This window comes from Etheostoma spectabile, chromosome 22 (genome assembly GCF_008692095.1).
Source record: "Etheostoma spectabile isolate EspeVRDwgs_2016 chromosome 22, UIUC_Espe_1.0, whole genome shotgun sequence".
In the NCBI taxonomy this organism is placed as follows: domain Eukaryota; kingdom Metazoa; phylum Chordata; class Actinopteri; order Perciformes; family Percidae; genus Etheostoma; species Etheostoma spectabile.
The window spans coordinates 17,438,136-17,464,931 of record NC_045754.1 but is presented as its reverse complement, the minus strand read 5'-3'; the positions used below and the strand labels follow the sequence as shown (position 1 = coordinate 17,464,931).

General features: G+C 41.7%; 1 protein-coding gene across 1 annotated transcript in view; it reads right to left on the bottom strand.

The window, feature by feature from the left end:
* Positions 1-6,638, bottom strand: part of eef1e1 (eukaryotic translation elongation factor 1 epsilon 1) — a 9,903-nt gene extending 3,265 nt beyond the window's left edge. Inside the window, exons 1-3 of the mRNA XM_032504401.1 lie at positions 6,490-6,638; positions 5,453-5,650; positions 2,364-2,459 (exon numbers count right to left, since the gene is read on the bottom strand). Coding sequence (XP_032360292.1) covers positions 2,364-2,459; positions 5,453-5,650; positions 6,490-6,573 — 378 coding nt within the window. The 5' untranslated portion in view covers positions 6,574-6,638. The remainder of the gene's footprint in view (positions 1-2,363; positions 2,460-5,452; positions 5,651-6,489) is intronic.
* Positions 6,639-26,796: the final 20,158 nt, after the last annotated feature.

The window sequence follows — 26,796 nt, the reverse complement described above, 5'->3', positions numbered from 1 at the left end:
AAAAAAAAAAAAAAAGTTGCAAAAAATACATGTGATTGAGACCTGTGGTTCCTGACATGTGGGTCGATGCAAGTCTGGTCCCAAGGAAAGGATAACACAGACATTCCTTTACAATAAATCATGTTTAATTTGTTCAGCTTTTCTTAAATCTTATTTCTTGTCAAATACTGGTTACTTTCACGTCTTCAGGGCTCTTAAAAAAATAAAAAATAAATGAAAAATAAAAAATAAAACTTGAAAGGAAAAAACCCGAGAAGGATAAATCCCTAAATCAAACTGATCACATCTCCACACAGAAACCATCACCTGCTGATCACAAGTTACCAATGTTTCATTCTATAGGGTCACGAGCTGAAAACACAGGAAACCACAAATTTTCTTGAAAGTTATAAATTAGTGGTCAGTTAAACGTGTTAACGGCGTTAACGCAAACCCATTTTAACAATGTCAACTTTTTAAATATATTTAAAGCCTAGTAAAAGCATTCTTTTTCAAATGCTGTTGCAACAACTACTAACAATAGAAAAACACCACCACCACACTAGATCTAGCTAGACCGGAAACAAAACAGGGACGCCAAACACACTTGTCTGGGCTTGCGAGCCGGCCAAAGAGTAGTAATGTTACGTTTTGAGTGGATGGCGAGCGGGACGCGTCGACTTTTTAAAAGTTCTCAAATGGTTCCATTGACAAGACCAAGAGATATGTGTGTTTTGTTGTTGTGAACGGAGCGATCATCGCAGCACGTCCAGTCTGAAATACCACTTGATGGCCAAGCACACAGCTGACGCAAATCCCCCCCCCAACCCTCATCAAAGCATTTTTTCACCCAGTTATTGATGGACAGTGTTACATTGTGTGAGACATTATTTGCTCAAAGTGAGAATGTTGTGTGAAATTAAACACTAGGGTACGGTAGGCTATATGCCAATGTTGTTTGAAATTAAAAAAACATTTGTACAAAGCAAGATGATCCACACTCCCATGTTGGTAAGAGCATTAAAATTAGGAAAAGATAATGGGACAAATAGATAAAAATAAAAGATAAAAAATATAAAAATGTGCAATTAATTGCAAGTTAACTATGACATTAATGCAATTAATCACGATTAAATATTTTAATTGTTTGATAGCGCTAGTATACATTTATGATAGGGCAAAGCTTATTAAAGCCTTCTCCGAATTACCACTGTTTGACAAGTCTGTGTCCTTGGTATTTCACTATGACGGTGGCAAACCACAACAAAAAAAGGACTGTACCAGAACGCATCAGGACGTCCTTGGAACTAAATCTTATTAGAAGTGTGCCTTTTCATTTTCTCATTAACTGGAATGTGGAAATTTGCCACACAGACAAGAGTCCAGCCTAAAACCATTCGAGCATCAGTCAGGTTTAATGTTTGTGTCATGTTGTTTTCCATGAATTGAACATCAGGACAGGCTGTGGTTAAGGGTTGGGTTAGCTGACCCCTTGTCCTCGGGGTTAAAAACCTCACTGATTGCAAACCAAAGTGACGCTCTTCTGCCTGGTGGTGTGTGGGGGGTGGGGAGGGGGAGGGGTTAACCTTCCATCTCCGCCACAACCACTGACATCTCTCAACATGTGATATCTCCCTCCCTCCCATTCCGTCTTCCCAAATTTCTGAACTGACTTTCTTTTTCAAACTGGAAGGCACAACAAACTTACTTGTCCCTGGTCTGAGGCTAAAGACATCACTTTGTGCCACATCACTTTATTCCTCTGAAGAGAAGTGAGAATGTGTTTATAACCAGTGTGTTCATTGCCAACTTGTTCTTAATGCCCTTTGGCCATATGACTGGTCTAATTGTGTGTTATGCACGGTGACAAATTGCTTATTAAAGTTGTGGTTTGACTGAAGTGAGCGCTGATAGGGAGGGGAAATGATAGACGAAGGGAGGGATGGATGGAAAATGGTGGTGTGAACGTTACTGAGACAAAACAAATCAATCACATTTACCCTGGTGGAGCAATCCCACACAACTTTGGAAAACTAGGCACAGTACGTCTGACTTTTTTTTTTTTTTTTTTTTTCTCTCTCCAAATGTTTAGTTTACTTCCTGTTTTACTTTCAGTCATCAGTAACAAAAAGCTTTAAATGTGATCTAGTATTGCACGTAAGTAAGCAACAGTTCATCTGAAAACTCAAAAATAATACAAGTTATGAAACAGCAGCCCTGACCCAAAGCAAACATAAATCAAATCGATATTTCTTTTCACCATCTTGCATTGTTTGAAACTCAGAATACGCTTTGGCGACACATGACAGTTTAAATGGTACTACGCCCTCAGAAATCAGCACGGTGTGACACAAGGTGCAGAAGTGAGAGAAAAGGTAACTTACTATGAGAGGATGGATTCCATAGTACATGAAAGCGTCAGCTAAGGTGAACTGGTTGCCAGCCATGTAGACCTTGTCCTGCAGGTAGAGGTTGAGGTCCTGCAACAATCAGATCATAACATAATCAGCTATGCAAATGAGGTCATTCATTTATGGATAATGGTACATATTCCTATGTAAACACAGACAAATGAATACATTGAGGAAAATTACATTTACATTAGTGCTGTCAGTTAAACCCATTTTAACAGTGTCAACGTTTTTTTTCACATGCTATTCCAACTAGCAATGTTAAAAAAACTATGACATTAATGGGATTAAATATTTGAATTATTTGACAGCACTAATTTACATGAATCGCTAATGAAGCCTCCTTTCAGAGAGGCGGTGTTGTTGTTGGTCAAGACTTAATCTGCATTTCACTAAACAAGTCAACTGGGTGTGATTTATTGTACAGACGGACTCTTTTGTGCTTTGCTAAAAAAACAAAGTGAAACAAAAGAGATAGTAAAGTAAATATGCAGCGTAGTGAAGTGAGCAACTTTTCGTACATTTGTTTTTACTAAATGTTTCTGTCTTGATGGACACTACAGACCTGAGGGGGATATGACAGCAGGTTTGTTAACCTATATATCTGTGCGAGCGTAAGCTACATGAGTCTGGATCCTAGCTTGCGTGTGTGTCTGTGTGCTATGTGGGTAGGAATAATATGTAACCTGAGGGGGTTTAGCATCTCTCCCCATGACTGGCGACTTAGCACAGATGCTGTACAAAACAGGCTATTTGTTTACTTCGCTAGCAAATGACTACAACTCTAATGAACAAATCTAATGAAGCTGTCCTAAACTTGGGCATCATGATGCGTGTTTCTTGGTCCAAGTCTGTGTGTGCAAAGTCGTGCATGGAAGTGCTGGTCCCAGGGGAAGGGACCATCTTTAGCACTTGTACATTGTGCGAGGGGAACACTCAGCGCACACAGAGCATCTTGGGGGCAAATGGAGTTATTGTGCGGCAACAGTGGGTGATGCCAAATAAGGCATGAAGACTGCAGACTTCCTTCCCTTCCACAATCAGATCCTTGCTTTTCTTAGCCTACAGCCATGGAGCTGAAGCCCAGTCGAGCATCAGAGGAGAGGCAGCTCTCCTACCAGCCCAAGCCAGCACATGGAGCTCCAAACCTGGGTTCTTCTCTACCTGCCCCCGCCTAAACTGTGCACTCTTTTCATCGGTACATACAGATAAACAGAATTTAGACAGAGTACCATTGTATAACAACAGAGTTGGGGGCAAACACTTAAACAACAAGAAAACTTCTTCTTCTTTTTGCCCTTTGGGCAGGTCAGAAAAGCACAGCAGGTCATTTTTACATTAAACAGAAATGGAACTAATAAATAACTAAGAATACCACACAAGCTTTATTTATACTATTGCAATTCATTGTTTGTCTTTGGGCCAATTTTTTTCTGATATACTTTTGACAGCTACAAACACACACTTGATCCAGATTCAGTGACCTCACAGTATGTTTGCGGTCCCAACGCAACCTTTTACTGGCCCCCCCTCTGCCTTCAGACAACCATTACTATTGATCCTAGCTCACAACTCTCAAAATTGCAAAGCCTGAATAACATAAATTGTTTAAAGAAAAAAAACATATAGGGCTGCATGAGTAAAATATCTAATTGCGATTATTTGGACTCATATTGCAATTGCGATATGATTCACGATATTGGAGGGAATGATCATTTTTGCATTCTTCTAATATTCATTGAAAACTATATTAAAAGGATTAGGTTGTGATTTTTGCAAGGATGTGTACCAAACAAGGCCAGGACATGTCTGCTGCACCCCAATACTTAATTCAAAATGGTTCGACACATATTTTGCCTTTGACAAATTATGCTCCCCCGTGATTTGGAGGTTGCACTAGTACACATTACAATCTCAATAAAATTGTGATTGTCTGTGGAGATCAGGAAGCCCGTAATGCGATACATGGAGTTCAAGATGTTGCTGGTCTCCGTTGACTAAAGACAAAGTGGAAACTAGAATGTATCTAGATGTAACTGTATGCTTGAGCTTTTTTTTTTTAGAACCAATAAAAACGTTGACTTCTGTGGCAGCAGGAGGTACTGGCCTAATTGATTTAAGGTGGAGTGACTGACTTTTCCTAATATTCAGCTATCTTTGGGTTCAGGTTCAAATTCACCTTGCGTGTTTATTATCACATTACCATCGTGACAAGATGTTCACTTCACAAACAGGTCTCAGCTTGAAAAACTATGAGTTTCTTATTTGCATCCTGAGGTGAGAAAGTTGACAAGAAGTCTTGCAGTTGACAGTATATATATATTTTTTTATCTCCGGGTAATTTAATGGGAGATGACTGGTGTGCTTGAGAGGAAGAGTGTTAAGGACGGAGCTAAAGCAGCAGGACAGGAGGCCACCGGGAACCAAAACTGAGCTGCTCAGGGCGACTTCTTCTGTAAGTGGCACCATTAAAATATTTAAGAGGACTGTCCAGATAACATGCTGCCGCATAGCATGACTCCTCAGCCATGCCACAACAGTGTGTCTCACTGACACACACAGCCACACACACATGCACACGATAGTGCCAAGAGGCGCCTAGCGTCCAGCAGACCAGTGGCTGCCGATCCATTTCACGCTGACTGGCGTCAGGCACATTAAAAACATTTTTCCTCTGTCGTGTGGGGCCATGTCACTGAAGGGCCATAAATCAGTCTGTATTCCTGTCACTTGTGCTTTAACAAGACAAACACCCGCCGTGGCCTAGCTGGTGGACAGAGAGGGGGAATATGAGAGAAAATGAGATGCTATGGCGCCTCTGAAAAGGTAGGGAATCATTTATTAAAATATGATTCCCTACCCCCTACCCCCCACCCCCACAAAGCCTTAAAAAAATTAAACAAAATCAGCACTGACAAGCTGGAAGCAAAAGCTTGATTCAAAGCTTGGAATTGACCAATGAAATCTAGGACAGTCATAAATTGAGATGCATTTGAGTCTGCAGACGCAACATAACAGAAGAAGAACAAGAAAATAAATTTCTTGAATATCATCTTCTCTACCTTCAGGATGGTCTTGGTGTCTTCCTTTGAGCATCCGTCCAGCTTGGTGACTCTGTACTCCAGCCACTGCTGCACCACCGCCCTGCTCTCTGCACAGTCTCCCAACAGGTTTGGGCGCTTGGCCTCTTTCGCCAGGTGACAGGCGATAGTCACCAGCCCTACCAGTGGAGGACCATTATTATTCTGTAGCACAGGTATCTGCATGGAGACATGAGCCAGCGAGAGGGCAGTGAGATGGAGAGAGTGAAAAAACAAAGTGAATTTTGTTGATTTTATTCAAGTTTACAACAACGAGGCAACCATACATCACATGTCTCTGGATTTGCTTTACACCTCCTTTAAAAACATGTTTGTTCAGTTCAAGAGGCATCAAAATGCACCCATGACAACTTTACACATTCATGAATAAAACTGTTTGACTCTGAGGGAGTGTAATATGCATGTGATTTTAAACATTTCACTTAATAAAACAGATTCATTAAATGAGGTTTGAGGATGTAGGGTAATATCAAGGTCAGAGTGCTCAATTTGGGGATACAATAATTTAACATTTTCCATAAAGATTAGGCTGTTAGCTTTCAGTACATAAGACTTGAAGACACATTTGGTTTTGTGTTCTTCTCCTCTCCCTTACAGTCATCAACACAGAAGGTTCAGTTCATTTTAAAGCGAATTTATGACAGCCCACTTCTCCTCCCATCACTTTACTTCAATGGACGGGCATGCGCAAAGCATGGATCTATTTCCATTGTGCTGAGTTGTGGAAATAAGACAGCTGGTATTAAAGGTTGTTGGTGCTATATTTGAGTATCAGCATAACCGATGAAAAAGATCACTATCAACTGATAACACAAGGTAGACATGCCCCAAAAATATCAGGTTTTAACCCATACATTTTCAACACACGTGACTAGCTTGTTAGCAATATCTAGCTAGCTACTGTGGACCGACTACAATGGCGTATAGGCTTCCTATAACATGAAATAGCGGTTTTAAAGCCAACTGTGTACGCCAGAAGAAACGTACGATCATGTCACCTTTTTATCCCCCTGTGTACTGTACTTGTTCGGCTTTTTCAATCCTAAGTATTTCTCCAGCGATGATAGCTCCCGTAACGCCATGTTTCTGATTCTGACCGTCAGAGGAGCAGAGCAGTGTGCGTTTGACCTGATTGGGTAAAAGACTTAACTCCTGCCCACAACAGCTTGACTGAATGTAGAGTTAACCAATAAAAACACAGCACAAGAGTCTGTCATTACGTCAGTGAATGAGCATCGTCTGAATAAAATAAAATAAAATAAAATAAAATAAAATAAAATAAAATAAAATAAAATAAAATAAAATAAAATAAAATAATACTAACATTAAAAAATAAAAATAAGAATAAGAATACAAAATTATATAAAATATAATTTTTGGGTTTTTTAAAGAAATTAAAAATTTATAAAACAACAATTGAAACTGACTTTTTTGACACTTTCTTCAATTTGTTTCAATTTGTTTGTTTGTATCAGTCAGTTCAAAATGAAAGTAAGGACCACAAAGTCCATGGGCCCCACTGGAGGTCATTTTCACACATCGGCTACAATATCATAAAAGGTTTCATTTCAAAGATCGTTATGATTGGCAAATAAATGCTAATTATGGATTACCATAAAGTGCCTATGTGTAAAAACAAACAAACAAAAGAAAATCATGCTTCTGTAAATGTTCTACCAGCTAAACTGATGTGATTTGTTAGTATGGTCGACCTAATTACTTATTTAATCTGGATTCATTTAAAGCAAACACAGAATATACACTGTATACCATCAGCATTCCATAGGTGGGCTCAACTGTTCTCCAAACCTGCCCAGCAGCGTGGGGTTAACTGATAAAAAATGAGTGTTACGCAACGCTGCCAGTTCATAGTAACATGCCTTTTTTTCACAGAACTTTTCCATGAGAATTTGTGGTTAAATGGAATCAAAATGACAGTGGAAGGTCTGGAGTTTCAGTCTGAAGTCCTGCAGCAAAGTGTTTCTGTCTGTCTGTCTCTGCAGTGTGTCCTGGCTGTGACATTGTGTGTGTCGGGTCTGTTTGGATTTGCACTGTGCCTCTACGATTTCTCCGTAATGAAATGTCACCTGTCAGTCAAAACTGGGCTTATTAAGTATATACTGTCCGAGTGTGTGTGTGACTATGTACTTGTGTGTGTATGTGTGACACCATAGAGACTGACAGCTGGGCTGAGGTGTCACACTACAAGCTTTTCAGCCCCAGCGGCCCCATTTTGTAACAGCTTACCTGGATGACAAGGCCCAAGGTGATGTCAGCGACTGCAGCAATACAAGTCAAATTCATATGATCGCTCTGGATTTTTATTGACGTTATTCAGACTGAAATAATATATACAAGACGTGTAGAGTAAAGGAGATGGAGGCTGGCGAGTCCAAACTGAAGCCCACTGTGGCTTACACCTGTGTTTTTTTTCTACAATGACATGTCTACCATGAAAAAGGCCCGCGGGGCCAACAGCAATGTCCATTAATATTAATATATACTCATGGTATTTTTTTTTTTTACTTGTCCGTATTTGCCTCCTTTTTTCACAGCAAGAAAAAAAGGTGAATACAATGTCCATACACCACATGGAATTCAATTTAACATTTTTAGTCAAAGCATACAAGACTAAATTGTTCTGTTCAGCTTGTCATTACAAGACGGCCAAAGAAAGTGAGTCTCTCCATCCCTTATATTAATATCATCATCACGTGGCCAGTATTTTTGTCTAAAAAATATGAGTTAATTTTGCTGAGTTACGCTAAATACTAAGTTTTCCTATAGTTTTCCAGATTACACTTCCAGTGCACTAATGCTTAGAATCAATTTTCTGTTGGGTCAATTGTGAATATTTTGCACACTGAATATAAAAATAATAAAGTAACGATGAATACCTGGACCATAATCTTGCAGAGCAGTTTATTATTGAGAATGTAGGGCCCCTTGATTCTCTTGTGGGCTGCAGTTGTGCTTCATGTGAACCACTTCCAGTGATGTTTATCGCCTTGCACATTCCCACGTATCCACATCTTACTGTTGCACCGTGTGTACCTAATATAAAAGAACAGATGATATTTTTAAACCCAATTTGTGGAGAAAAAGCTGTCCCGAAAAAACAAATTAATTATAAGAATGAGTACACAGACTATCACAAATGATTAGATGCCACGGAGCAAGGTAAGGCTAATTCTCAGTTTTCTTTTTTTTCATCTAACCTTTCATTTTTGCTTTTTTTTTATAGGCTCCAGCACGTCATATACTTAGCAGGGCTTTCGTAAATGAATGCCTGCAGCATTAAAGTGCGTCTCCTTTAACTAAATGCCTCCAAGCTGCCAGATCCTGTCTGTACTCAGGCGGGCTGAGGACAACGATCCCCAGTGCCCAGGACTAACTGTAGCCTGTGGGAGTTTTCTCATGCAGATTGTGATACACACTCCGGGGTCACATTAGTAAGGAAATCTACAGTGGGGGTCACCGACAGTGCCGTGGGGCTTTGCAAGCCAGGCATAGCCATAAACACAGCCTCAGTCCTGGTAGATATATGCCCCTCTGCCTAGTCTGCATCTTACAATATGCTGTTACACTGATTTGTCTAGCTGGGATGCAGGGCCACAGCCCCGCCTGTCTCCTCTGTTACCTTTCATGACCTGGGAAAGCTTTCTGACTGAAAACTGTATTTTAACCACACAGATGCTTGCAGAAGGAGAGGGGAGGAATTGGTTGTGAGTGGTCGACATGAACGCTGTCAGCATGGATTGGTGAAATTGCATATTGGTGCTAGGTTAGATCCCTAGTGTGGAGTGAACATGGGGACGGGCGCCAGGCGGTGGGGTGACAGTTTGGGAGAAGGCTGCGAGTTGTGAGATGAAGACAGACAGATGTATGGGAGTCGGAGTGCTGCCCCTACCTTCCCCTCCTGTCAGGTTTTATTTGGGATTTGATATCATTCATGGAGCTTGATGCATGGTTGACTTTTTTGAAGAAACTACCATGAAAATTGGTTTTGGTAAGTGGGTAATAGTTTGTATAGAACAATATGAGGGCTTATTATCAATTTTGGAATAGCTGTAAAATATTTTTTTTTGAGGGGTTTGCTTTCATCCCATAATGCTCCTTTGATTTGAAAATGATCACAAAGAAAAAAGTCAACCAAGTCATCAAAGGTAAAAAGAAAGGCCTGTCACAGTTTCCCAATAGCCCAGTTTCTTCTTTCCAAAAATAGTCCAAAACCCAAATTTATTAGTTTACTATCACACACAACAGAGAAAAGCAGCAAATTCTCACGTTGGACTGCATTTGATTATCAAAATAATATACATTTCCTTTCAATCAACTAATCTATGACTTCTTTCAGCTTGGAAACCTAACCTGAGAACAAAACCTAAACCTCATCTCCGTGACATGTTTCTCATTCACTTCCAATCCAAACCAACTATACAGTAATACAGCATACAGTAAGTCACTTTCAGCCAGTGTAGCATATAACTAGTGGTAGTCCACACACTGTGTCTTTTGGCTCCGGAGCTGCTGGCTCTTGCATCGGAGGAGAGTCAGAGGATGCCAGATATGTCGCACCTCTAGGCGGGGCCTTTGGGCCTTTGTGACGACAACAGTGATGGGATTATAAGAACCACCCTGCTGAAACAGGCACCCAAAGGCTAAAAACAACAAGCTGGTCCCCCCACTCCATCACACACAAATACACCCGCACATACACACACACACAAGCAAATGAGTGTATGTTCAAACATGTTAACAAGGGGGATGGAAGGGTTGGATGAGCCAGTGACATGAGTGGAATGATGACATTTTGGTGGCATTTCCTGTCTTTCCCTTAACATTTGTGACACGAGATTAGCATTGGAAGGCATGCTCATAAGTGTGTGTGTTTGTGTGTGTAGAAGGAGGACGGTTGAGTCTCTGACTGATCAGGAGAGCCCCCCCCCCGAGACAAACGAACAAGTGATAAAGACAGTTTCTCCATTTCCTCCTCCTCTACTTACATGCCAACCCACAAGGCTGTGGGACATGCTGGGGGACCAGTACCAGCTCACAGTAACAACAAACCCTGTCCCTGCCTCCCATCCAGCAGCAGTCACTTAGGACTATTAATTACCGCTCTGAATTTCCTCCTCCTTACCCGTAGCCATCCGTGTCCCCCTCAGACAAACAACCACGGTGGGAGGATCTTGATTATTATAGCTTCTGAAAAGTCAGATTGTCTTTTATTGAAGTTGCCCACTGGCCACGCAGGTTTCTCTCTCTCTCTCTGTCTCACTCTGGCTCGGTGTCTCTCGTCCATGATTTAGACAAAATCTTGGAGGAAACTGTTATGCTGTGGCCGGGAGGTTGATGAAGGGAGGCTCTCATGTTGTCGGAGCTTTGAACTCACGCAACTCAAAGAGAGGTTATTAAACTATGCACACAAACACATACACAAGCACTGACTATAAGATGGAGCTTATGGTGCAGCTTCACAATTCTTTTGCTGTTTGGTCCTTCACCAGCAGGGAGCACTGTGGGTCTTTTAAAAATCCCCAAGTCCAGCTGTCTTCACAGTCCAGCTGCATCTAAACCAGGACTGCCTTGTAAAAGTGAACTTAAAAAAAAAAAAAAATCTGTAATAAGAAAGTGACTATTAAAAATAAATGGGATCATGTGAAACTTATATGAGTATTGAAAAATAGTTAAACCAATATGTTCAGTTTATCATTGAGACAATGGAGTATGTTTACTGTCTTTAAGGATCAGTATAAAAAAAAAGTATAATTCTACATTGGAAATTACTTTTAAGACTCAATGTGGTGACATTGTTTCACACATGACCTCATATCCAATAGTTTGGTAACATCATCTTCCACAAAATCAGATGAGGAGCAGATTCACTGGTGGCCTGTTTTTTAAAAGGGCTGTTTTAAGTACGTTTTTTGCTGTTGCAGTTTTCAAAAGGTTAAAATTAAATTCTGTCTTTTTGATTGCAAGATTTGAAATGTTTAAAAATCACAGGCGTATGAGAAGGCATTTGGGAAACTTCTGCCCAGGTCCTAATCCTCCCACTCATCCGTCTTCATGTCTTTAACCCATTAGTTTGATTCACTACCTCTGGTATGGGAAAGTGAAAGCTCAGGCCGGCACTTGTCTCTCCTATGACTGTGTCCACTATATCCCTTTCGCGTGGCACTTTATGGCCTGTTGGAGAGGGGTGGAAGGGGCATGTGTGTGTGTGTGTGTGTGTGTGACTGAGAAAGAAGACAGAGAGTGTAGAAGTGGGGGAGATAGATATAGGGAGATTCAGAGGGTTATTTGTCCCTCTTCCCCTCTCTGAGAGCTAGGAATCATGGTCTGCATGACAGGTTGCCAGCCCCCGTCGGGGGTGATCTATATGAGACCCTCTTTATTGGCAATTTCAACCCAGGGACAGATGAGACTGCAGCCAGCCAGCCGGACAGCCAGACTATGATGAAAGCGCTCAAGACTCACCTGTGACTCTCGCACTGAAGGCTAGAGAAATAATGCATCAGAGGTTATATGCGGAGCTATGTGTGCTGTGTATGAGCCATCTGTGTGTGTGTGTGTGTGTGTGTGTGTGTGTGTGTGTGTGTGTGGTAGAAATAATGTATGGCTGCTGTCATGCCCAGAGGTCTATTTTTAGTATGGAGAAAGTCACTGAGCTGTGTTGCAGGCAGATTTCGATTGAGATGGTTTGGGTACTTTACATATTGTTGGAATGAAGGGTAAATAATTCAACTCAGAGCAACAGTCAAGAATCTGTCCATGACTTATTGCTTTTGGCTTTCTCGGAGTAACATGGCTGTTGAACATGCGTATTCAATAATAACAAATAGTATACTGCACTGCAAGTAAACCGTATAAACTCTTTCTGTGCTGTACGAGCTGAATATTGTTCTGCCTGAGCGCTGAACATTAAAAAGCATTCTTAAACCTTGATGTAACACTGATTGTAATAAAACATTACATCCACCATAAGTACTAAAACATAACTTGCAGATTCCGATTGAACTGAAACTCCATTCTCCCACAGACTTTTCTTAACATCCTGCACTGGGTAACACTGATATCACATTCAGCCCTTCTCTCCCAAGTCTGCGAAACACATTTCCCATTTTTCAAAGTCTTGAATCGCGCAAGGCAAATCACTGGGAACTAGCATGACAACATTCAAGCTCTGAGCAGACAATATATCCCGAGGCCATTCCTCCATCCAACGCGCTGCCGAATGAAAGACAGAAGCTTGCAAAGTGACGAACACCATGAAATAGCCCTGTGATGAACAATTGCTCTCATATGAGGAGGCCCGTTCAGTCAGGGCCAGCCATTAGACCGGTCTCTCTCTGTTCACTTCTAATCGATTAGTACAGTCTGCAAAGCATTGATCAGCGGTTTGCTTTTAAGTGTTGGGATGGTGGATGAAGGTTTCCAAAATACAGATTCAAGGGTATTGAACAGGTTTAGGAAAATGCTAACTAAAATTCTCTATTTGTGGTTCTAAATAAATTAAAGCAGAAGAGTGTGACAATATAATAGGAGTTATCAAGCCTTATTATTTTGAGAAAAGTGAGAATCAGGATTGTGGCTTGAATAGTATATGCACACCGTCGCTTCTTGATCCTGTATAGATCTTTTTAAGGTTGAACTACCTTAACCCTAATGTTCTGTTCAAAAATCTAACTGAGCATTGTTTTATCACCTTGATGCTCCATTGCGTTTTCTAGTTGCTAATTAACATGTTTTTGACTACCCTTCCAAAATCCTACAAATGTCTATTGGAATTTCTGTTATTGGAGTTTTGTAACAGCTTTGAGATGTAGGTCAGATTTCTCTGGCATTTAATTGACCCCAAACATCACTAACATCACTGAGATAACAAACTGTAAATTCTTTTGTCTACATGTAACTTTTTTGGCAAACAAAATGAGTATACATTTGTTCATGCATAGCCCACATAACGTGCAATATTTGGTGTAATAACAATGCTTTATGTTAACTTCTACATTTTGCCACTTTCATTAAATGGGGTTTAAAGGTTAAATAATATTCTACATATAATATTTCAATGAGGTCAGATGAAAATAATATATGTATTTAAGGGAAAATAATTGCAATTATTCCTCTTATTTGTGTACATAAAGAAGTGTGAAGGACCCTAAACAATGACGAAGTACAGTTAAATTCAACAAGGCTGTCATGGATTTTCATATTCAAATAGTCTGTAAATCATTTGATCTACAACTGTGCTCCAGCTGGTTAAACACAATATGTTAGGTCAAAGGGCTGAAAGTAAAAATCAAAGTTTGGCAGAAAGTTTCATGGTGGTGTAGATGATGATTTTAAATTTAGCTCTTTTACGAATTTGTAAAATTCTTAAGGGTTGATTGCAACACATGTACATACTGTACATACAGTACATATGTTGATGATATATTCACTAATGTTTTGTCCTTGTGGTGAGTATTGCTACTGAACAGATTTATCCCAATATGCACTCAATTATGATATCACTTCCATTTTTCAGTAATGACAGAAAGGCCTATAGTATATAATTTCAGTGGACTGTATGAAGAAATATTTGCAACATATAATGCTTGTAGGTACCTATAATGCCTGTCAGCTTCATTGAACAAATAGTATGTATACCGCACTGTACCTACGTGTGATTGTTAATGTGCACAGAACAAGTCAATGCATGCATGTCAACTGTATGTATACACAATTCTGTGTGCTTGGCTCCTCTGCATTGTGTATACTCTGCAGTGGCTGTCAGCGCTTCTCAGTGTTTATCATTCTGTCTGTCTGTGTTTGTCGTCCTGTCCCGGCCTCCATGTACACTCAGCCTCTAATTAACTTAATAAAGTGTAGCAATTTTGACATTTAGGGGCCTAATTTGCTCCACAGTTACAGATCGGCTGACCAGCGTTGCAGATAACGCGGACTGACAGGATCAGAGAAAAGTCTGTTTATCTGGGGAAATAAAGGGTAAAAAGAGGCCTGGCTTGGTGATAGGTACTTTCCTGTACGGTGTGTGTATGTGTGTGCGGGTGAAGAGAGAACTTTTGTGTTTGCATGTGTGTGTGTGTGTGTGTGTGTGTGTGTGTGTGCGTGTTAACTTTGTGCCCTTGTGTGTGAGTGAGAGTAAGTGAGAGACAGGCCCAGTTATTACTTAAATGGCTTGTGATGTGGGCTGATACGGAGCGTACGCATGTTTAGGCTTATCAACATTGTGCATCTAAAACTGGTCTATCTACAAATGTTCTTCACTTGTTGTGACCTTTGCCTCAGGTTTTTCTCGGCTTGCTGGTGGCGCTTCACATGCGCTGTGTTCTGTCTTTGCAAATCTCCCTCTTAATAAAGCTATCAGATTTCCCAATAAACAGAGAAACACAGACACACACACACACACACACACACACACACAGATAGAGGCAAAGACAATCTTCCCATCTACCTGGGGGGACCTGCTTGCGCCAGCGCTTGCTGCTTTACACATCCTCCATCAAAACATCACTGACAGAGAAGTCAAGTCGCTCTCTCTCTCTCTCTCCCCTCCTGCCGCCTCCGACCCGTAACCCATTTATCTCGAGATAACTTTGTCAGATTGTCAACCAAACTCTCCGGTGGGAGCCGAGCCCAAAGCCTATTACGGGGGAATCAGCAGGCCGAGGCTGGTCACTGCTAAACGGATACTCCCTCCGAGCTCCCGGTGCCTTGACTGCATTATTGGGGCTACTGATCCTGCATCCGCTCAAGTCAGCCAGTCATAGGAAACGGTGATTGTATTGCTGAAATTGAGTTGGTTTATTGATTACATATACAGAGACTGGTTATCAGAGAGCAGATGCAGTGCTTGTAAAAATGTGAGTGTAACCACATTCACTGTTGCTGACCTCCTGTGTCACTCACTCACTCACTCACTGTTCTTCCCTCCTGCCTTCCCTCTGGCTGTTAGGGATGAAATGTGTGTACATACCAAATAACCAAAACACTTTATTCAAGTGGTAGCTGTGTTGGTGGCAGCAGTAGAATCAGAGAGATGGGTTTGTGTTTGAGTGTGTGGGTTGTGTGTGTGTATGTGTGTGTATGTGTGTGTGTGCATGCACTTTTTCTTCAACCGCGATGTCTTGTGACATGTCGCCCAGGCCACTCTGTGCTATTCCCGGCCAGGAGATCTTGGGTTCATGAATAATTTGCCACCGTTAATCTTGAGCGGTCTTGATTTACTCTGGGATGCCTTAGAAGCAGCAACATGCTGAGGGCTTTACAGGGACAGCCACCAAACTAAGGAGACTAACAACAGCAATAAAGGGAACCGAAGGAGGGAGAGACACTGCGAGAGGAGAATGAAGGAAATCTATTCTTCTTGGAAAGTTGCTACTCTGTTGTCAGGGATGTTTTTTTCCCTTTTTAAAAAAAAAAGATACCTCTCCACAGCTTTTCACACCGAGGAGTTATTTGTTATGTAATGGCCAAGAGTGAAATGTTGTTTCTAACTTTGCAATAAGGCGATTTGTCATCTGACTTTGAGATACCGGAGTTCTCTTGTCTGACTCGACTTAAACATTTCCGTTCACACACGTGAAAACAGGCTGGTGTTGGGTCAAGGGACTTCACTACAGTTAAAAACATCCGTTAAAATGGATTAAAATGGCATGACTCAACTGAAGTCTTTTACATGAAAAATAAACAGTATAGATAAATAGTGAGAGTGAAAGAGAGATGTCCCCCCATGTCATCTCCCCTATAGCCCTCTGTTTGACACCCCAGTTTAGCAGTGTAATGACCCAGCACTAACAGCTTTCATTTAACTCTATCAGGGTCAACGTCAGCCCCTCTGAACTCATTGGCCATTGATAGACACACAGACAGGTGTGCCATGATTAATAGATTATGAATAGGAGGATTTCACTTAAAACCAAACATTATTAAGTGCTACATCGATGAAAATGTTTAATTAAAAATCGCAATGTAGAGTACATCATATTTAACCCACATTATTTATCATTGGTCCACCCAGTACTTTGTTTCATTATTCCAGGTTTGTCTTGAAAAAACCCACAACCTTTTCCTAGTTTAGTTGATCCTGTTCTCAAATGGGTTTTGAAGCAGGTGAATTTAGAGTAAAATCAAATCAAGATAGCCACAGATTCTTGACAGTTATAATTAAAGGGAATTTGCAATTGAATGACTGGTAAAGTACAGGATCATTTTAAGGCTGGTCTAACTGCTGGACTTTAGATGCTATCTCCTGATGGATGACTTCTAATGGATACTTTCTACTTTCTACAGTCCAACCAGCCTCACTTGTTAGAAAATTATGATAATCTCACACTTTGACAACTAAAGTGACCTGCTCTAGAAACACAGTCTCCCTGCGTGTGTGTTAGTGTTGACCCTGGTTAGCACGGTGTGTGTGTGTGCATGTGTGTGTGTTTGTGTGGATGTTATAAGATGTCAGCTTACAGAGCGCGGTCCCAGGTGCTCTCCTCCTTGTTGTGGGACCAAGCCCCTGAAGGCCATGATGGGGGCCTGTTGTTTTGGGCTCGGGGGCTGAGCACTGAGATTTATTCTGAGGTGGACTCACTACACTCGTCACTCTAAATAGGATCTAGTGGTGTTTACTGATCATACCTGAAGCAAAACATGGCCAACTGTTCGCTGAACCAGATCCAAACACTACTGTTGTATGCATTCATGGTTTTCTAACTTTTAACTTGGGAGGGTTGCCCAACTTAGTCTGCACACTAGGGTGATATATATATATATATATATATAAACATAAAAATCAACATTTAAAAAAATAAATAAATATATCTATATATTTTTTGTGTTGATTTTTAGTTAAAAGTTACTGTCTCCAGACATGTACTAATCAGAAAAGAGTGACTAAAAGAGGATGGTATACTGGACAACAACGTAGAATTTAGGCAAGAGTGCAGAAAAAACACAAAAATGGCCAAAAGGAAAAAAATAATTAAGTTTTGTACATGTACACATGATCTGATAAGACATACGGTATAGTACATAAAATAATTAGGCAAAACACATATTGGATGTTCATCTACTTTATCACATTACATCTGGCCACCTCATGTTTCATGTTCTAAGAAGCCAATTCTCCACGTTTAAACATGACTGAGCCTCTGACATGGAAGGTCACTGTGAGAGGAGGTGACACTTTAATGTAACACATTCATATAATGGTAAACAGTTTTACCGGGACTACTTACAAGGTGTCCTAAATCACCTTTTAATGGACACCCTGAAGCCAATCAAAAACAAATATTCACCCAGACTATGGTATAAGCTAAGCTAATGGTGTTTTAGCTAAAATCCCGAAGTCACACCAGCCGCAAAATGTTGCTTTACTTTACAATTTTTCATTAACTTTTTCATTCAGATGCAAATTCACTTTAATGTAATGTTTGGAATCTGTAGGTATCTTGATTAGAATTTACTCTAAATTCAGCTGATTCGAAACCCACCTGAGAACTGGATCAGCTAAACTGGGAAAGGTCGTTTTTATGTTACAGGTCCATATTACCAGAAAAACACGACAGTGGCATAGCTCTTCATATTTCATATAAGTAAATAATAATCTTAGCTATGGTACATAATCTTTTGTTTTGGTTTCTGTGGGACTTATAGATATTTTGAAAGACCACAATAGAAATACCTGGTCTAAACAATTTAAAAAAACATTACACAGTAACCAACAGAGTTTGAGAGTGTGCGATATACAGTATGGTGCAATATCGATTTTAAATAACTTTAACTTCTGGGGACTCTGTAAATGTTGATGGAGCCCTGAGGGGTCCAGACAGAGAGACACAGCTTGAAATCAAACAAACACGTATGCATTTAGGGTTTCTTTCTCTGTTCATTTCCTATCCGTATTATCCACTTACAGACAAGAGAGCGGCTGAGATGTGTATCACTCCATATATAATTTAACTTCCTGGAAACACAAGGATGTCCTGTATATTAGTCTTGTCAGTTAATGAATGTCATGTACAGGGCAAGCTCTTTCTAATTACACACACTCTTTACAGGTATGCTGTTGACTGCACACTGGGAATTGACCAGGAAGCACCTCTTTTAATGTCGCTATGTTTTCTTACATAGAAATAGCATTTAAATGGAACAAGTTAATGATTTTAGAAGAAGAAAGATAGGATTGTTAAGATGATTATAGCTATATGTGTCTCCTTGGCCCTTCAGGTTCATACTCTTCTAAAGCCCCCTGTTATTGCTTGTTCATTGGATTGGCCACCCTGTTAGTGTCAGTCAAATATGATCTGATGCTGTAGTGCATGTAACAAGCCAGGGAGTAACAGACAATAATAATGATAACCTTTGTAGGTTTTAGAAGCAATAAAGCAATAACAGACCAGAAAATTTTAATATATTACCCAATACGACCTGTCTCAAGACAACCAGACTATGTGTGCAGTGGGCATGACTAAGTACACACAAATCATCTGAGAAAAAAAAATGAAATGGGGATGCATTATATCGATTTCTTTTTTTGGGGCTCTTCTGTTTTTGAAGGCGAGTGGTAACTGACCGAGACGGACAGCCTCATCATTACCCAGAGAGACGGAACAGGGAGCCTCCACCTCACCTTCCCAGTCAACTGGCTCAGTCAATCAGGGACAATGGCACCGGAGCGGGGGGGAGGTGGGTGGGATAGGATGGAGGACTCATTGCTGTTGCGGAACGGGTAGTCTGCCTGTCATCTCTGTCTCGTCCACGCTCACCAATCTCACTAACTATACTCTCCCACGGCCCAGGCTCTCTCTCTCTCTCTCTCTCTCTCTATCTCTCTCTCTCTCTCACTCACAGGCCGGGTTCTCTGCCAGTGCTGACAACCCACATATAATTAAGGGCCATGAATGCAGCGCTACCTATGAGTGGAGATGACAGCGAGAGGCCTACCTATAGCTCCTCTCTTTCTCCTCCTACTTCTTCTCTCTCTCATCTTCCTCTGCACCGGTTGAGCAGCCGCTCAGCGGAGCGGTGGGGTGGCTGAGGGATGGTCGCAAACCCACTGGCCCTAATTGATGGTCTCTTATTCCAGGGAGGGTGGGTCTGGGTGGGTTTGGGGAGGCGTGGGGGTGGCTGCTCTTGGATTGGGGGGTGGTTGGATAGACATCCCCCTTTTCCTCCTCACCATCACACCCTCTTGGTGCATCTCTTGCTCTCTCCTCCTGGTCTGCTTCTCAAGTTTGGCACAGTCACTGCAGAGTGTGTGTGCCTCTCTTTCTGTCTGACTCTTTCTATCTCCATTCTTGTCTCATGAAGGGCTGGAGGAGCAGAAACAACAGTGTAAATGTGCTGCATCTCAATATAGAGCCTTCCAAGGAGTTAGCAACTTAGCATTGCATTATTGGCTTCGGCGACTCTCGCTTATTATGGCTACAGAGAATGAGAGACAGCGGAGATCACCAGAAAAAAAACCCACAGGAATTGACACGTAGACTGAAAGAGAAGAGACAGGCGAAGACGGAGTGTAAAAAAAGTGGGGAGCACTTTCATACTCCAAGAGATCCCGTTTAATGTAGACGTTTGCGTATAGGCCTATGTGTCAACGCTGTAATCACAGGACAACTCACGAAGAAGCCCTCTCTGCGCCGCTCTGTCCGCCCACACCCCGGTGTTGTTACCACGCCGACGAGCAAGCGAACAGGGGGGGGAGATGTGGATGGAGAGGAGGGGGTCATTCGTGAGCCGTCAAGTGATTAGAGCAATTACTTGTCAAGGATCTGTCACAGCCAATCACATCTGTTCCTTTCGTCTCTTCAGAGACAGGCGAGGGGGTGACCCAGACCTGCCCATGACGGACCGACTACAGCCTTAACTGAGAGTGTGTGTGTGTGTGTGTGTGTGTGTGTGTGTGTTGCCAGTGATATTAGATTTTGCAGGCCTGCCATGCCTTGACACACTCCAGGTCTTTATCTCTTACTAATGATTTCCCGGTGCAGAGGTGAGTGTTGTAGCGATTGGATTGGTGGTTAGCCCGGATGGAGACAATAGTGTGTCGGCATGTGTGCATCTGTGCACCTTAAAGTGTGTCCACAAGACATTTACTTGTATTCTTGTAGGTTGCTGTCCGTACATGTGCGTGTCTCGGATTATTGTGTCATTTTACATTAACAATGTCAACATGTGTAATTTTGATCTCCAACATATCGCTGATAAACATCATTTTTTTAAGAACCTCACACAATGAGAGAACTTAACTCTAATGTTAATAACTGTATTTCCTGAAGAAAAGTCACAATCACAGAATATCACATGATTGCCATTCATGTCTCTGTGGTATCACTACAAGTTCACCATCAGACTGTAGCTGTACTTTTTTTCTGTTCTTTTTACTCTATTTGTTCTCTCTGTGGTTCTCCTCCTTCCTCTCTCCTCCCTTCCTCTCCTGCCTGTTTGACTCTGCTAAATTCAGAGCTGTGGCACTGAACGAAGGCTTTTGGCAGCACACCACTGTTATGGAGGACTGACTGGCCCCGTAGATCCCCTGCTGCGAGAACCCTGGCCGCGCGGCTCCGAGATCGCTGCAGATGACCCTGCCTTGTTGCTGAGCCTCTTGTGCTTGTGTGTTTACGTGCACACTTGCCTGCCTGACCTTCCCTGCTGCAAGTGTACAAACATGTTATTTCAGTGTTGGGTTAGAAGGCGTCTCTGAGGTCCAACCGATTCCAATGTTCCCGCTATTTATTCCTCTCGCATCTATCTCGGCATCACGTCGCATGTGAGTTACACAACAGCAAACAAGAACAGTGCTTGTAATTATACCAAATCCCAAAATTGACTGGCATATGCTCATGACAGGTATTTAAAGGACTTGAATAATTATTTGTGGCAAATTGTTTCTCATGGAAGATGACAGCATATATAAGTATGTAGTATTCAAAATATTTAAATAACTATGTCAGAAAAATCCATGGACTTTTGACATTTGGACATATTATGTACATTTTAGTACCTTTAAAAAAACTGTGTACATCCCTGCAAGCAGTTATGTGTGTGTTTGTACTTGTGAATGCTCATGCACTGATCACACAACAAGTTAACGCGCCATCCCCTAGCATGTTTTAAGTGATTGTAAATTCAAGGTGTTACAGTCTTACTGTGAGTATAAATGCACAATGCGGGTGTTAAGCTTTCCGATGCACGAGCGTGAATAATTTAAGGGTATATACATATATATGTATCACACCCCATGTTTTGTAAATGGGGGTGATTATGAGTGATTATCCTCAAAAATCCCCGCATGCAGCACGTATGTCATATCTACGTGATTACATATGTGCATAAATACAAGGATTACATGTGCGCTGTAGTAGGCCTTTGTAATTTTAAGTGTACGGGCACACTGCCATTTTGTTGCAACTCTGAACTTTCTCTTGTTTTTATGACCAAGGCTAGGAAGGAGAGAGAATAGCACATGGCAATAATTACATTATGCATTTTAGTTACATATTTATTTTTGTATGCCCGTTTGGTGTATGGACTGTGCTTTCAATTAATGCTTTTAAATGTAGTAATTTGTTCATCTGCAGATCCATGTCTGTTTGTTAAGTGGGCTAATCTTCCTTTTAGAGAAGCGACCACTAAGAATAGCAAACAGTGACAATCTGCCAGAAACTGTGACTGGCTGGGAATATGTGCTCCAGGCATTTTCCAGCCGTATCTCAAAACCTTACATCATCTATTATTCTCCTGCTCATATTGATATGTAATTTTTTCTTTTATCTGTGTACAAATTCAACGCGACAGACGCAGAAGAGCAAAGAAGAACAAAAGAACTCCATTTGTAATTTCCTCTCCATCCCTCCTGACTCCAAACACACACACACACACTCACTCACACACACACACACACACACACACACACACACACACACACACACACACACACACACACACACACACACACACACACACACATTTCTGCAAGTGTTGTTTTTTTGTCTTTATCGTTCTCTATCTCTGGTATGATTGTTTTTGAAGTTGAAGTCAGATATATTGTTTGTGATGTCTCCATGCAGTCCGGCTGTCACCAGACCCCTATGTCTACATTCTAGATATTATTTTTGGCTGTCCATACTCCATCTTGGGGCACAATGGAGCCTCTTTCATTTTCTGTGTCATAATGCGATAGCACAAATTTCCCTGCGAGGCATCACACTATTGAAAAAGCGAATAACATATGTTGTGTCTCGGACTCACCCTTCTTCCCCTTATCCCACTGGTGCAGATGACCAGTGAGTCTGCCAGTGCCAAGGGCTGAGGACGGAGAGGGAAGGCAGGAGGAAGAAGAGGGTGTTCTGGAAACATGCCACATAGACTATCATTCATCTCCAGAGTGAGGAGCAAAATAATATGAATGCTCCCTATCAAAACCCAGAAGTGGAGCCGTAATGCATTAAATTCAGAGTACTACCACCACCACCACTCTGTAATGTATTGCCTGTATGTCTTATTGATATTGGAGGAGACTAGTCTTTGCGCTGCCTTGAGGAACCTTCACAAAGCAGATTATCTTTTCTTTGGCGTGTACTGTGACTTGGTGCTGCTTTCCAGGAGGGTGTGCGTTAGTATTTTTTTTTGTATCGTATCATGTCTCACTAGATGGCTTGGCCATGCTAATCTTTCACTCAACACCAAGCTTGCAGGGCACGCTGGCAGCTTTGTTCTAGAGAAAAACAAACAAACAGAGGAGGATAAATAAGTGCCAAGCTAGAAGAACTATATACCTCAAGCAGCATATCCTGACTGTAGGCCCACTTTAATGCGCCTGTAAGTAGTGTTTCCACATACGTCTGTGAGATGGATAGGGACGCCTGTGACAGCCAGGTAACTTCAAATGGCTCGACTATCCCTTGATTGGAAGATGAGGGGCGGTCATTAAAGCGAAATAAAGAGAAAGTGAAATGGAGAGCAAGTGGAGGAGTCACTGAGCGCAAAAAGAAGGAGAGTTGGTAAGAGTGTGAGTGGGGTGAGGCGAGAGAGATGATGAAAAGAGTAGCCACTTGGTCCTTTGAGACTTCTTTTCTTCCCTTGCTGCCAAATTAGCCCAATTAGTCAGAAGGGCCTCTGTTCAGGATGCTGTCAAACCCCGACACCATACAGCAGTGCCAGCGGTCATTCTTTCTCATTTAAGTCAGGCTTTTGACTCTTCTTTGCCTCCTTTCCTGAGCCACCTGCACATGTCTCTGCTGAATGATTACTGTGAGTATGTGTGTGTGAAGTGGGTGACTCTGTGTTTGTGAAGGAAAGCTTGAAAGGGAGTCGTTCCCTTTAAATCTATCCCCACCTCGCCAGCATGGTGCCTGTTCGTCCTTCTCATAGCTGCAGCTTCCAAAGCTGAGGCGTGAGAAATCTTTTCATTCCTCAGGTAAAATCTACCAAGTCTTTTTAAAGCTGGCTATCGCTCTACTAGAACTCTTTTATCTAAACACATCTGAAGAGCCGAACTTTTACACCGTGTAAAGGAAAATATTTTTAAAAAAGGGTGTTGAGGAAGGAGTAAAGTCTAGGAAAAATGCCTTGAGTATGGACGTGTGTATGGTTTGGCAACACAAAAATAAAGCCTCACCCAAAAAATAAAAAAATTAACAACTTCAATTTACTGCAATTGTTTAGTCTCCCATGATAAAACACAAAAGAACCTCCTGGAAAGACTAATGAGCATCTTCACCCTAGAGCATCTAACATGACATCATTCCATCACCTGTAACGCAAATGCACAAAAGTCCCCACAATGCAGCCACCCCTTGTTTGCAAGATGAAGGAATCACTTATAACTCGATGGCCACAGTCGTCTTTCATTTCAAATCTCTGGAACTGAGGGAAGAACTGGTCTCTGATAATCACCTGCCCACGGGCCTTGGGAGAACACAGGGAGAAGATGTGGGAGAGAGATGGAAGCAGATACAGAGATGGAGAGAGAGAGAGAGAGAGAGAGAGAAGGCTAATTGGACGACCTTGTTGCATGAACAAACACACCTTAAGCCACATGAATGGTGGTGGCGAGACGGGGAAGAGTCACTGAGTGAGTTAAAACGCACGCATTCATCTCTTTAATTTACCTCACCAGTGCTGTATTTCACCCTGGGCCCTGTCACGGGGAAGCCAAACACAATTCTGACCGGCTGAGGCGAAGGAGGAAGCCTGTTTACCTGTGTGAGTGTGTGTGTGTGTATCTAATTATTTGTCGAGGCTCAGAGGCCTTGTAATGTATGCCACTGAGATGCTCCTACCTAACACCCCTGAGGATGCCAGGCCTGCTTTGTCTGCAGCAGAGAGCACAGAGCTGAAATGAGACGGCCAACTGGCATCGTCATAGATCTACAATTAAATATATTATGTTTTGTATTTCACTGATGTCAGATTGGCCCTCCTCCACACACATTTACATATAATGTATCAAGCATAATGAATTGCTTGACTTTCGTATCTGGGGTATTTCAGATCACTGCTGTCTGTGCAAAGAAAAATAATGTTGACTGATGTCAACACAAGGCTTTGATGTAGTGTACTACCTTTTATCATTTATATCTTTATATCTATCTACTGTAAATACAGTAACACAATTTTTTGAATAGTTTCATCACGGTAATCATTTTCCATCAAGTCTGCTGACACGGCCTGTCAAAATCGTGTCTAAACAAGGGAGCGTTGTTGAAGGTTAATGATGATTCTGTTGGATTTGTGTCAAACCCTGTTTACAAAAATGATTTGATGGGAGTGGATACAAAGCTGTACCATCTTTGTAAAAAAAAAAAAAAGACATGTAAAGACAATTTCTTTAAAAAGTAAAATAATGGAGGTTTCCAGTTGGTGAGTGGCTGTGCTCACATCACATTAGATATGTGGTTGGTTGTGTGGATGTATGTGTGTGTGTTGTATTATTCAGAAGCTATGATGTGACCTGATGAGAGGGGAATGACAGCCTTGTAAAGACATCCCACTCCTCGTGTTGCAATGCTTCCTACCCACACTCATGAAGATGTATGAACATGCATGCAACGTGACCCCGAAACCCCTTTCCACATAACACGTCACTAAAGTGACCTAATTGTTTAAGTGAGGTCTTCATTCCTTGCCTCCTCCCTTGCTCTCCTCTTTTTGAACCCTGTCTCGTTTCTTCTTCAATTGCTCCTAATTCCTCCCCGCCTCTTACTCTTCTTCTCTATAATTGCCCTTCTGCTCTATTCCCAACCCAACCCCTCCTGTCTGTCCTCCCTTTTCTCTTCTCCCAGAAGCTTCCTCCTCTTCTGTTGTCACCCTGTTGGAGTTCATTGTTCAGCCTGCTGCAATTATTTTATGGTAAGTACCAGGCAGAAGCAGCAGGGTAAACGTGCGTGTGTGTTTGTGCGTGTGTGTTTGTGTGTGTGTGTGTGTTTGTGTGTGTGTGTGTGTCAAGATCCTAATCCTTGACCCCAGTGCACCGACCGGTCGATTTAGGCACCTGTTCATCTGTTTTGATTGGTTATGTACATCCCATTCTTTCCACAAATCATCTTGCTCTACCTGTAGATGATTTACATTAAATCAAACGTTCTTTACCCTTAAATAAAAACCAACTGAACCTACTGCACAGATAAAAAAAAAAGATTAACCCACAGACTGCTCACACATGGTCCTGTTCCAAAAGAAGTTTTTTAAGATCTTGTGTGTGCTTCAAACTTCTTATTTCCAAAAAGAGCAAAACTGTTTCCTGACATTTAGTCATACTTCACGCAAATTTCCAATATGCTGTGTTTAGTCCAGGCTATGAAACACGTTCTTTTTGGTGTGGATGTAAGCCCCCAATTGCAGTATGGAAAACTAAAAGAAGCCACAACAGTGACAATATTGGACCACCAAGAGGAAAGTTTGACACCACTGTCAGTCATTACTAAACATTGGAATATTCATGCTCCCCATTACAATCTGATCTACTCCCATTTTGATTTGCTGGAGGGGATTGAGTGGACCACCTCTTATGCCCTGCTGGCCACCTCTTAACCCCATCTCCGGCGTGTGTCAGTCTGCTCCCAGACCCGCCAGGCGCTTCCAAAAGCCCACCGACTAATTAGGCCCTCCGCATGGGTCTGATAAGAAGAGCTCACCAGCGATGGAGAATCGACACAGTCCTACTGAGCGGCCAAATGAGCCGGGCACGGAGACGGATGAACAGACAGATGGCTGCTGGCTGACTGGTGTGAAGGGGCCGTGCAGGGCTGTGGAGGAGACCCAAGGGCCACGAGGGCTGGGAAATAGGGGTCAAG